Below are 14,091 nucleotides of genomic sequence, written 5' to 3' on the forward strand. Positions count from 1 at the left end.
AACTGCAAAGTAGGCTTACCTGGCAGAAGTACATAATTAGTTATTTGCAAACTTTGCCATGAATGAGCAGCAGCAATACAGAACCATCGCCAAACCGGCACATTAGACGGCACATTCATCACTCGCTAGATGCACAATTAAGGGGGATTACACAAAAAACAAAATACGTTAGTTTTCTTCCAGACCTATACATTTTTTTTACTCTGATGTGATTTAAGTATTGACTTGGACTCAGAACATCCATGAACAATTGTAAGTTGGGGTGTGAAAAAATAACATTCTAAAACCAGGAAAAATAAAACTGAGAACGTATTTTGGGAAAATATACAACATAACATTGGGGGGGGGGGGGGGGGGGGGGGATCACAGCATTTATAAGGTCCCACTTAGTTTTTTAATAACCATTATTTGACTAGGTGTATTGACAGAAAACATAGTGCATTACTTTCTCTTTTACACTAAAGACCTGGGGAAGAGAAGAATGTGCTTATTTGAAAAGAAGAAAAAAATGAGTAGCTCTCATGCTAGAAAAGGTTGGAGACCCTTGATTTAGAATGCCTGAAGCTTTAACCTATTTATATCGTCAGTATTATCCACAACATGATATTGGGATGGGTCTTTACTAGGACTGTCAAACGGTTAATAACATGAATTTCTATTGTTAATCTCATTTCGTCACAATTTTTTTGTTTGCTAAAATTTGGCTCTAAAGAAAGATTTTCCTATTTGAAGTTTAACACTTCTGCGCACACACACACACATACTGTTAACATGTGTGACATAGAATGTAAATGGAATTGTGCAGCCAGCCAAAAATAATTCAGGTATTTTTCTTTTTTGAAAAAGAATAAAGCCAACATCGGTTATTTACAAGAAACTCCCCTATCACTAGTGCTGTCACGATGCCAGAATGTTGACTTCGATACCAGGTTTAGTATATCGAAATACTCGATACCATCGTGATTCTCGATACCAAAACGATACCAAACGATAACACAGCAAAAAAATAAGGTATATTAGCCAAAGCCACAGAATGGAATTTGATCCGGACAGATAAACGCAACTACTGCTCTGTTTTACATAAACATTTTTCAGACAGCCATGTATGTGTTCATGAATTAATTATACAATTATACACTGCTCAAAAAAATAAAGGGAACACTTAAACAACACAATGTAACTCCAAGTCAATCACACTTCTGTGAAATGGACATTACATCAAAGTTGGATCAGCCTGTAGTGTGGTTTTCCACTTTAATTTTGAGTGTGACTCCAAATCCAGACCTCCATGGGTTGATAAATTTGATTTCCATTGATAATGTTTGTGTGATTTTGTTGTCAGCACATTCAACTATGTAAAGAAACAAGTATTTAATAAGAATATTTCATTCATTCAGATCTAGGATGTGTTATTTTAGTGTTCCCTTTATTTTTTGGAGCAGTGCTTCAACATAATCTGGATGAACCTAAAGCATCTAGCATTGAAACCATACTGAAAGAAGCTGCTATGTCAAAGAAGTTGATTGCCAAGTTATATCAAGGGTTATTAAATCTCTACCTGATAGCTCAGAACCTATAAGGAGAAAATGGGAAACAGATCTGAAGGAAGATATTGATGAGAATGATTGGTCACATATATAGTATGTGAGTGTTCATATCTGCTCCTACAACTTCAGACATAAATTATTGCAATTAAAGCTAATCCATAGGATTTACTACACTCCTGCCAGGATGCATGTAATGCACCCAGACATGTCATATACAGTGGCTTGCGAAAGTATTCGGCCCCCTTGAACTTTGCGACCTTTTGCCACATTTCAGGCTTCAAACATAAAGATATAAAACTGTATTTTTTTGTGAAGAATCAACAACAAGTGGGACACAATCATGAAGTGAAATGACATTTATTGGATATTTCAAACTTTTTTAACAAATCAAAAACTGAAAAATTGGGCGTGCAAAATTATTCAGCCCCCTTAAGTTAATACTTTGTAGCGCCACCTTTTGCTGCGATTACAGCTGTAAGTCGCTTGTGGTATGTCTATCAGTTTTGCACATCGAGAGACTGACATTGTTTCCCATTCCTCCTTGCAAAACAGCTCGAGCTCAGTGAGGTTGGATGGAGAGCATTTGTGAACAGCAGTTTTCAGTTCTTTCCACAGATTCTCGATTGGATTCAGGTCTGGACTTTGACTTGGCCATTCTAACACCTGGATATGTTTATTTTTGAACCATTCCATTGTAGATTTTGCTTTATGTTTTGGATCATTGTCTTGTTGGAAGACAAATCTCCGTCCCAGTCTCAGGTCTTTTGCAGACTCCATCAGGTTCTTCCAGAATGGTCCTGTATTTGGCTCCATCCATCTTCCCATCAATTTTAACCATCTTCCCTGTCCCTGCTGAAGAAAAGCAGGCCCAAACCATGATGCTGCCACCACCATGTTTGACAGTGGGGATGGTGTGTTCAGCTGTGTTGCTTTTACGCCAAACATAACGTTTTGCATTGTTGCCAAAAAGTTCAATTTTGGTTTCATCTGACCAGAGCACCTTCTTCCACATGTTTGGTGTGTCTCCCAGGTGGCTTGTGGCAAACTTTAAACAACACTTTTTATGGATATCTTTAAGAAATGGCTTTCTTCTTGCCACTCTTCCATAAAGGCCAGATTTGTGCAATATACGACTGATTGTTGTCCTATGGACAGAGTCTCCCACCTCAGCTGTAGATCTCTGCAGTTCATCCAGAGTGGTCATGGGCCTCTTGGCTGCATCTCTGATCAGTCTTCTCCTTGTATGAGCTGAAAGTTTAGAGGGACGGCCAGGTCTTGGTAGATTTGCAGTGGTCTGATACTCCTTCCATTTCAATATTATCGCTTGCACAGTGCTCCTTGGGATGTTTAATGCTTGGGAAATCTTTTTGTATCCAAATCCGGCTTTAAACTTCTTCACAACAGTATCTCGGACCTGCCTGGTGTGTTCCTTGTTCTTCATGATGCTCTCTGTGCTTTTAACTGACCTCTGAGACTATCACAGTGCAGGTGCATTTATACGGAGACTTGATTACACACAGGTGGATTGTATTTATCATCATTAGTCATTTAGGTCAACATTGGATCATTCAGAGATCCTCACTGAACTTCTGGAGAGAGTTTGCTGCACTGAAGTTAAAAGTAAAGGGGCTGAATAATTTTGCACGCCCAATTTTTCAGTTTTTGATTTGTTAAAAAAGGTTGAAATATCCAATAAATGATGTTGATGTGTCCCACTTGTCATGATTGTGTCCCACTTGTTGTTGATTCGTCACAAAAAAATACAGTTTTATATCTTTATGTTTGAAGCCTGAAATGTGGCAAAAGGTCGCAAAGTTCAAGGGGGCCGAATACTTTCGCAAGGCACTGTACTCTGTTGGAGATGCAAAAAAACTAAAAGGAACCGTATTATATCTGCTGTGGTCCTATGACATACTGATGCCATTTTGGGATAATGTCTGTGCCATTATATCATTGTGTTGGAATTTATCCATCTTCACAATCACGTTTGTTGTTAAATGTCAATATTGTTTACCAACATCAAAGAAAGTTTTGTATAGCTATCAATTGAAAAGCATCACACTCACCTTCAATAATGAACTCGAGGGCTATGTACACTATGTACACTGTTCACTATGTACACTATGTACACTGTTCACTATGTACACTGAACAAAAAAAGCAACATGACAAAAACTCAAAGATTTTACTGAGTTATAGTTCATTAGGAAACCAGTCTATTGAAATAAATAAATGAGGCTCGAATCTATGGATTTCCCATGACTGGCAATACAGATACAGTGGCAAGAACAAGTATGTGAACCCTTTGGAATTACCTGGATTTCTGCATCAATTGGTCATCAAATTTGATCTGATCTTCATCTAAGTCACAACAATAGACAAACATAGTGTGCTTAAACTAATAACACACAAAGTATTGTATTTTTCTTGTCTATATTGAATACATCATTTAAACATTCACAGTGTAGGTTGGAAAAAGTATGTGAACCTCTAGGCTAACCTTTCCAAAAGCTAATTGGATTCAGGAGTCAGCTAACCTGGAGTCCAATCAATGACACGAGATTGGAGATATTGGTTAGAGCTGCCTTGCCCTATAAAAAACACTCACAAAATGTGAGTTTGCTATTCACAAGAAGCCTTGCCTGATGTGAACCATGCCTCGAACAAAAGAGATCTCAGAAGACCTAAGATTAAGAATTGTTGACCTGCATAAAGCTGGAAAGGGTTACAAAAGTATCTCTAAAAGCATTGATGTTCATCAGTCCTTGGTAAGACAAATTGTCTATATATGGAGAAAGTTCAGCACTGTTGCTACTCTCCCTAGGGGCAGCTGCAAAGGTGACCGCAAAGGCACAGCGCAGAATGCTCAATGAGGTTAAGAAGAATCCTAGAGTGTCAGCTAAAGACTTACAGGAACATGGTAATATCTCTGTTGACGAGTCTACAATACGTAAAACACTAAACAAGAATGGTGTTCATGTGAGGACACCACGGAAGAAGCCACTGCTGTCAAAAAAAAACCTTTCTGCACATCTGAAGTTGGCAAAAGTGCACCTGGATGTTCCACAGCGCTACTGGCAAAATATTCTGTGGACAGATGAAACTACAGTTTTGTTAGGAAGGAACACACAACACTGTATGTGGAGAGGAAAAGGGCACAGCACACCAACATCAACCTCATCCCAACTGTAAAGTATGGTGGAGGGAGCATCATGGTTTGGGGCTGCTTTGCTGCCTTAGGGCCTAGACAGCTTAATATCATCAATGGAAAAATGATTTCTCAAATTTATCAAGATATTTTGCAGGAGAATGTTAGGCTATTTGTCCGCCAACTGAAGTGCAACAGAAGTTGGGTGATGCAACAGGACAATGACCCAAAACACAGAAGTAAATCAACAACAGAATGGCTTCAACAAAATAAAATTCTAGAGTGGCCCAGTCAGAGTCCTCACCTTAGCCCGATTGAGATGCTGTGGCATGACCTCAAGAGAGCAGTTCACACCAGACATCCCAAGAATAATGCTGAACTGAAACAATTTTGTCAAGAGGAATGGTCCAAAATTCCTCCTGACCATTGTGCAGGTCTGATCCGCAACTACAGAAAACTTTCGGTTGAGGTTTTTGCTGCCAAAGGGTTCACATACCTCTTTCACCCTTCCCTGTGAATGTTTCCACGATGTGTTCAATAAAGACATGAAAGCGTATAATTGTTTGTGTGTTATTAGTTTAAGCAGACTGTGTTTGTCTATTTTTGTGACCTAGATGAAGATCAGATCAAATTGTATGACCAATTCATGCAGAAATCCAGGTATTTCCAAAGAGTTCACATATTTTTTCAGGCCACTACAGTGGGGCAAAAAAGTATTTAGTCAGCCACCAATTGTGCAAGTTCTCCCACTTAAAAAGAGGCTCCTCTGTCCTCCACTCGTTACTTGCATTAATGGCACCTGTTTGAACTTGCTATCAGTATAATAGACACCTGTCCACAACCTCAAACAGTCACACTCCAATCTCCACTATGGCCAAGACCAAAGAGCTGTCAAAGGACACCAGAAACAAAATTGTAGACCTGCACCAGGCTGGGAAGACTGAATCTGCAATAGGTAAGCAGCTTGGTTTGAAGAAATCAACTGTGGGAGCAATTATTAGGAAATGGAAGACATTCAAGACCACTGATAATCTCCCTCGATCTGGGGCTCCACGCAAGATCTCACCCCGTGGTGTCAAAATGATCACAAGAACGGTGAGCAAAAATCCCAGAACCACACGGGGGGACCTAGTGAATGACCTGCAGAGAGCTGGGACCAAAGTAACAAAGCCTACCATCAGTAAAACACTACGCCGCCAGGGACTCAAATCCTGCAGTGCCAGACGTGTCCCCCTGCTTAAGCCAGTGCATGTCCAGGCCCGTCTGAAGTTTGCTAGAGAGCATTTGGATGATCCAGAAGAAGATTGGGAGAATGTCATATGATCAGATGAAACCAAAATATAACTTTTTGGTAAAAACTCAACTCGTTGTGTTTGGAGGACAAAGAATGCTGAGTTGCATCCAAAGAACACCATACCTACTGTGAAGCATGGGGGTGGAAACATCATGCTTTGGGGCTGTTTTTCTGCAAAGGGACCAGGACGACTGATCCGTGTAAAGGAAAGAATGAATGGGGCCATGTATCGTGAGATTTTGAGTGAAAACCTTCCATCAGCAAGGGCATTGAAGATGAAACGTGGCTGGGTCTTTCAGCATGACAATGATCCCAAACACACCGCCCGGGCAACGAAAGAGTGGCTTCGTAAGAAGCATTTCAAGGTCCTGGAGTGGCCTGGCCGGTCTCCAGATCTCAACCCCATATAAAATCTTTGGAGGGAGTGTAAAGTCTGTGTTGCCCAGCAACAGCCCCAAAACATCAGTGCTCTAGAGGAGATCTGCATGGAGGAATGGGCCAAAATACCAGCAACAGTGTGTGAAAACCTTGTGAAGACTTACAGAAAACTTTTGACCTCTGTCATTGCCAACAAAGGGTATATAACAAAGTATTGAGATAAACTTTTGTTATTTACCAAATACTTATTTTCCACCATAATTTGCAAATAAATTCATAAAAAATCCTACAATGTGATTTTCTGGATTTTTTTTAGTTGAAGTGTACCTATGATGAAAATTACAGGCCTCTCTCATCTTTTTAAGTGGGAGAACTTGCACAATTGGTGGCTGACTAAAATGTTTTTTGCCCCACTGTATATGCTTTTTTTCCCGTCACAAATACTGTGTCTTAAAAAAAAAGTAGGGCCTTGGATCAGAAACCAGTCAATATCTGGTGTGACCACCATTTGCATCATGCAGCACGACACATCTCCTTCGCATTGAGTTGATCAGGTTGTTGATTGTGGTCTGTGGAATGTTGTCCCACTATTCTATAATTGCAAAGAAAAAGCCATGTCTCAGACTGGCCAATATAAAGAAAATATTAAGATTGGGCAAAAGAACACAGACACTGGAAAGAGATGGCTTTTTCTTTGCAACTCTGCCTAAAAGTCTAGCATCCCGGAGTCGCCTCTTCAAGGTTAAAGTTGAGACTGGTGTTTTGCGGGTACTATTTAATGAAGCTGCCAGTTGAGGACTTGTGAGGCATCTGTTTCTCAAACTAGACACTCTAATGTACTTGGCCTTTAGCTCAGTTGTGCACCGGGGCCTCCCACTCCTCTTTCGATTCTGGTTCGAGACAGTTTGTGCTGTTCTGTGAAGGGAGTAGTACACAGCATTGTACGAGATCTTCAGTTTCTTGGCAATTTATCGCATGGAATAGCCATCATTTCTCAGAACAAGAATACACTGACGAGTTTCAGAAGAAAGTCCTTTGTTTCTGGCCATTTTTAGTCTGTATTCGAACCCACAGATGCTGATGCTTCAGATACTCAACTAGTCTAAAGAATGCCAGTTTTATTGCTTCTTTAATCAGGACAACATTTTTCAGCTGTGCTAACATAATTGCAAAAGGGTTTTCTAATGATCAATTAGCCTTTTAAAAGGATACACTTGGATTAGCTAACACAACATGCCATTGGAACACAGGAGTGATGGTTGCTGATAATGGACCTCTGTACTCCTATGTAGATATTCCTTTAAAAATCTGCCGTTTCCAGCTACAATAGTCATTTACAACATTAACAATGTATTAACTGTATTTCTGATCAATTTGATGTTATTTTAATGGACAAAAAGTGTGCTTATCTTTTAAAAACAAGGACATTTCTAAGTGACCCCAAACTTTTGAATGGTAGTGTATATGTATTGACATTGTATGAATTTGAAATGTCTGATTATATGCCATGGGAAAAACAATTTGTTCTGCGCTGTGACAAAGTTCTTACAAACAATCAGTGTAACTCAGGTGTTAACAGGGTCACTATTAATTTTTTATTAACAAAGGGCAAATAATCAATCAGTCTACTTGTCATTGGTGTGCGTACTGGGAGCGGAGTCAGGTGCAGGAGAGCAGAGAATTGTGAACAGGCGCACACTTTATTTAGGCAGGAGAAACCAACAGACGGACAGACGCCACTGCGTCGAAACCTCCAGCCAATTGTCAAAAGTTAAAAACGCGCAAACAGTCACAATAATTATGTACAAACAAATAAGCATAAACAATAATATTGTAAAAACACAATAACATACCTCGTGAAATAAAACACGGAAAAAACGCATACCAGTAAAGCACGTCAACATAGACACGGTACACAAAACAATCTCACACAAAGACATGAGGGGGAACAGAGGAATAAATACATGTAGTGTGATTGGGGAATGAAAACCAGGTGTGCAGGGAACAAGATAAAACAAATGGATAAATGAAAAATGGAGCGGAGATGGATAGAAAGCCGGTGACGTCGAACGCCGCCCGAACAAGGAGAGGAGCCGACTTCAGCGGAAGTCGTGACACTACTCCAGCATAACAGTCATGCTACAGGCAAACAGATAACTCCCAAATGATGGCACTCAATAATGTTCTATACCATTGAACCAATGAAAACAAGCGAGTTTGAGCTAGGGAATGGTTAAGCAAGCATCGAAGCCCTGAGCCCGAGGTGGAGGATTGGCTTCATATCCACAGTGAATAGGATTCAGGAACAGTCAATGGATGTTGACTAGTCCAACAGTCAATGGATGTTCTCATGTTGGGAGACAAATTGCATCCCAAATTGCATTCTATTCCAAGTATAGTGCACTACTTTTGGCCACAGTCCTATGGACTCAGGTCAAATGTAGTGCACTATAAAGTGAATAGGGTACCATTTGGGACTCAACCAAAGAGAATATCCTCAGCCCCTCTACTGTGTATCCCTCCTTCATGCAGAAACGTCCCTGTGAAATGTTAAGGTTAATTTAGAGATAATTTGATTTGCTCATTTAGTTCAGGACGACACGTACAGTATCCAATACCTAAACTGATAGGTAAGGACATACTTCCCTAGCTCACTGGTTATTCACACAGATTTTGTCATTTTAAGTGATTTATACCTAACTGTGTTTGGTTTCTTGCAGATACAATGTGGACTCCAGAAGTTCAAATATTTCAAAATTTGTAAGTGTCTCCCCCTCACAGTTTAAAACACGCTGTTAATGTTATGTTGTCAATTATGCCATCGTGACTCAATACTGACAGTACAGAGGAAGGATAATTATCAGAAGGAAGCTTTTTGTCTTTGTATGAATACAATAGTCTACAATATTATATTCTAGATTTGACCTGTGTTCTATTTCCTTTCTGCTCAACAAAATACTGGAGCGCAGAAGGTTAGTATTGATGCAAATAGTAAATAAATGTACAGCTGCAATGTCAGTCATTATGGCATGTTGTGTATCGTCTCCTTCTTTGCATTTAGAGACAGCCATTCATGATGTGAGATTGGTGTGTTTTTGTTGTACTTCTGCTGTCACTTGTCCAATATCTGTGTTTTTTTTCTTCCAATCAACCATAGTATCATTAAGCCATCCCATTATATCAAATGCTCAGCTAAAGCACTTTGAGAGACGACTTCAAAGCCAAAGCTACCGTAGGCTAGTTGCTTTTTGAAACAGCATAATGTAGTGTATCAGAGAGCGAACTCACACACAGAGCTCTGTTGTTATTCTTGTGCCGGTGTTTTTATGTGCCTTGCCATGTCTGTGCTTCTCAATGTCCTCATCTGCTTCTCTGTGTTGTGTGGACAGATGGAACACCAGCTTGAAATGTTAGCTTGGTAAAAAAACAACTTTGGACAATGAGATGTATCGGGTTTATAAGATACACCTGCTAGATATGGATTATTTGAACCTTTCTGATAACACACTGTATGCCCATGTTTAATTGTTGAGTTTTCAGTGTCACAATAGTTTGCAATGTCTTCAGCCACTTTGTATATGATATGTACGCACATACTGTATTCTACTGTATTTTAGTCAATGCCACTCCGACATTGCTCGTTCTAGTATTTCTAGATTTCTTAATTCCATTATTTTACTTTTAGATTTGTGTGTATTGTTGTGAATTGTTAGTTACTTCTACACTGTTGGAGTTAGGAACACAAGTATTTCGTAACACAATAACATCTGCTAAATATGTGTACGTGACCAATAACATTTGATTTGATTTGTATCACTTAGCTTTCAACCTGGCATGTGGGATGTATGATAAAGCATTGTATGTACTGTGCTGTGAACTGCCAGGCTGTTAGACGTGTCAAATGACTAACCCCAGGCTCTCTGCACTAGGACTTCCTTGGTCAGACCTTCTGCACTCTGGGGGAGATCATTGGCTCCACGGGCGGACGGCTGGAGAAGAGCCTCTCGTAAGTCTTTTCTTTTATTTATTTAACTTGGCAAGTCAGTTAAAAATAAAATGTTATTTACAATGACGGCCTACCAAAACGCAAAATGCCTTCTGTGGGGACGAGGGCGGGGATTTAATAATAATAATACAAATATAGGACAAAACACACATCACGACAAGAGAGACACCACAACACCACATAAAGAGAGACCTAAGACAACAACATAGCATGGCAGCAACACATGACAACACAGAATGGTAGCAACTTAATATGACAACAACATGGTAGCAACACTATATGGCAGAAGCCCAACATGATAGCAGCACAAAACATGGTACAAACATTATTTGGCTCAGACAACAGCACAAAGGGCAAGAAGGTAGAGACAACAATACATCCCGCGAAGCAGCCACAACTGTCAGTACAAGTGTCCATGACTGAGTCTAAAACTGAAAAGATAAAACTGTCCAGTTTGAATGTTTTTAGCAGCTCGTTCCAGTCGTTAGCTGCATCAAACTGAAAAGAGGAGTGTGTGTGCTTAGGGTATCTTTAACAGAATGTGACTGGCAGAACGGGTGTTATATGTGTAGGATGAGGGCTGCAGTAGGTTTCTCAGATAGGGGGGAGTGATGCCTAAGAGGGTTTTATAAATAAGCATCAACCAGGGTCTTGCGACGGGTATACAGAGATGGCCAGTTGACAGAGGAGTATAGAGTGCAGTGTCGTGTCCTATAAGGAGCATTGGTGGCAAATCTGATGGCAGAATGGTAATGGCACCCTTACTTGCCGATCTATAAATTACGTCTCTGTAATTTAGCATGGGCAGGATGGTCATCTGAGTCAGGGTTAGTTTGGCAGCTGGGGTGAAAGAGGAGCAATTACGATAGAGGGAACCAAGTCTAGATTTAACCTTAGCCTGCAGCTTTGATACGTGCTGAGAGAAAGACGGTGTACCATATCTCCATACTCCCAAGTACTTCTATGAGGCGACTACTTCAAGCTCTAAACCCTCAGAGGTAGTAATCACACCTGTGGGGAGAGGGTTATTCTTCTTACCAAACCACATGATCTTTGTTTTGGAGGTGTTCAGAACAAGGTTAAGGGTAGAGAAAGCTTGTTGGACACTAAGAAAGCTTTGTTGTAGAGTGTTTAACACAAAATCCGGTTAGGGGCCAGCTGAGTATAAGACTGTATCATCTGCATATAAATGGATGAGAGAGCTTCCTACTGCCTGAGCTATGTTCTTGATGTAAATTGAGAAGAGCGTGGGACCTAGGATCGAGCCTTGGTGTACTCCCTTGGTGACAGGCAGAGGCTGAGACAGCAGGTGGTCTATTGGAGACACCAATACTCATTAGCCGGCCCACAAGAATGGAATGGTTTACCGTATCAAAAGCTTTGGCCGAGTCAATAAAAATAGCAGCACAACATTGCTTAAAATCAAGGGAAATGGCACTCTCTCTCCCACTATCCATGGAACCACTACAGTCCTAATGAAGTGAGAACTGGCCATACCTCTCTTTGGCTGGATGTCATGGCCCATGTGATTGGCAAATGTTGGTTCGGTCTTGAGGGAGGGACTATCTGTCTGTTGATTGGAAATGGAGCACAGCACTGTAGGTGAGCTGTAAACGTTGAGAATGTATTATGGTATAATCCCGTGGCAATATTCCATACTCTATAGCCTCAGAAAGAAACTAGTGAAAAAGCATTGATTGCCAAAGCACCTCTGGTGCGCGACATAGTAACATCTTGTAATCAACTTCTTGAAAGGGTAATTTTGTGCAGAAATTGTATTGTGAAGCATAATTTTTTTTTCCTGCCGATTTCAGAAATCGACAATAAGGTGTTGTTTGTGGAGTGTGCATGTATGTTATGAGTTCGCCAGCTGGAAAAAATTGTCATTGCAGAATAGGAGATGAATTGTTGAGCTCTATTTTATCTCAGACTGAGTATACTTAGCTTTTTGTCTGTTTGTTCGTGTAGAGGTATGTATGTTCTTATTTTGGGGGCATAAGGAGCGACAACATTTGTAAATACAAATCATGTTTTATTCCTCAGGAATAGACTCCTAAAACAGAGGCCAATCTTTGATTTTACACATGACCATGGGAGCAAATGTATGTATTATTAGCAAATGTTCTCGATTACCATAAATGATCCCGCTGGACATCTTCATCCATTTCTCTATTTATACGTTTTCAGGGTTATCGTCCCCATGCAGCCAGCACAGTGTATCTCCCAGTTCAAATGACATAGCCTTGGCAGAGCTGAGCTGAGCTGAGCTGAGCTGAGCTGAGCTGAGCTGAGCTGAGCTGAGCTGAGCTGAGAGAGAGAGAGAGAGAGAGAGAGAGAGAGAGAGAGAGAGAGAGAGAGAGAGAGAGAGAGAGAGAGAGAGAGAGAGAAAGAGAAAGAGATGTATAGCCTTTGGAGGATGCCACTGGGTTTTGGCCTGCTGCACTTTCTCTATTGGCGAGATAAAAATGTGCTCTGCCTTCTTGGCGTTACCAGAGTGAAGCGTTACCTTCCCCTGTGCCTGTGCACACACACTTACACACAAGCGCACATGCATGCACGCAGGCACACACACACTCACCAATGGTCCTGCTCACATACCTCCACATTCTGAAAAGTAAAGCATGCAAGTTGCATCCTCCATCACAAACTAAAAGTCTTGTTCAAACAGAAATTATTTGCACGACATATCATTTTGAGAATCCTTTAGAAAAGCCTAAAAAAATGCTTCACCCTGAAGAAAAGCCTTGCGTTCAACAATAAAAACAATCACCATTCAGCCTGTCTGGTTGGTCACTCAAAAGACCGCTATTTAAAATCGACAATGGATGAAGCTACAAAGATGCCGAGAGCAGCGAAGGAAAAGGATGTGGGTTTTGTTCCAAAATGTGCCATTCTCCCACCTTGACTCTCCGGCATTTAGAAGGCCACATTCCTGGGGGACATGTAGCAAGCTGTGACAGAGAGAGAGAGGGGGACGGGTACAGAAGAACCAACAGCAGACAGAGCCTGCCATCCCAGAGGGCATCTGCAATGACAAAGCCTGGAGACAACTCCTCTACGTGTGTAGTGTGTTTCACATGGCTGTCAAAACAACCCCAAAAACACATCCTCCCTGCAACATTTACTTGGAGTTAACTCTGCAAATAGTACTGCTGGGTGGTCTGAAAAGTCATAGTCAATCGATCAATAATATAATAATACTCTTAGCAAAAAATTGTATCTTTAATTTACAGTCTGTAGAAACTATGAGAATAGAAAGGTTCAGAACTTGTGAAACATCATAGCACAGTTGAAAAATATCTGGCAAATAGAAATCAAAACTGGATGGTATTCAGTGATAGATTGGAGGGGTTGATGGGAGCTGAAGGGTGGGACTAAAAATAACAAGAAGATAACTAATGCATAATATACTGTGTCTATAAAATGTACAGTGCATTCGAAAAGTATTCAGACCCCTTGACTTTTTCCCCATTTTGTTACGTTACAGCCTTATTCTGAAATGGATTAAATAAAAAAATATATCAATCTACACACGTTATTGTAATGACAAAGTGAAAACAGGTTTTTAGAAATGTTTGCAAATGTATTAAAAATAAACAGATACCTCATTTACGTAAGTATTCAGACCCTTTGCTATGAGACTCAAAATTGAGCTCAGGTGCATCCTGTTTCCATTGATCATCCTTGAGATGTTTCTACAACTTGATTGGAGTCCACCT

General features: G+C 40.4%; 1 protein-coding gene across 2 annotated transcripts in view; it reads left to right on the top strand.

The window, feature by feature from the left end:
* cpne5a (copine Va) overlaps nucleotides 1-14,091 on the top strand; it is a 111,812-nt gene that overhangs the window by 51,813 nt on the left and 45,908 nt on the right. The window contains exons 5-7 of one of the 2 annotated variants that reach the window (XM_021565742.2): nucleotides 9,087-9,126; nucleotides 9,336-9,338; nucleotides 10,296-10,372. In XM_021565742.2, the coding sequence (XP_021421417.1) occupies nucleotides 9,087-9,126; nucleotides 9,336-9,338; nucleotides 10,296-10,372 (120 nt within the window). The remainder of the gene's footprint in view (nucleotides 1-9,086; nucleotides 9,127-9,335; nucleotides 9,339-10,295; nucleotides 10,373-14,091) is intronic. The other variant, XM_021565743.2, reaches the window with a different exon arrangement.

Source organism: Oncorhynchus mykiss, chromosome 16, assembly GCF_013265735.2.
Source record: "Oncorhynchus mykiss isolate Arlee chromosome 16, USDA_OmykA_1.1, whole genome shotgun sequence".
NCBI classification, from domain to species: domain Eukaryota; kingdom Metazoa; phylum Chordata; class Actinopteri; order Salmoniformes; family Salmonidae; genus Oncorhynchus; species Oncorhynchus mykiss.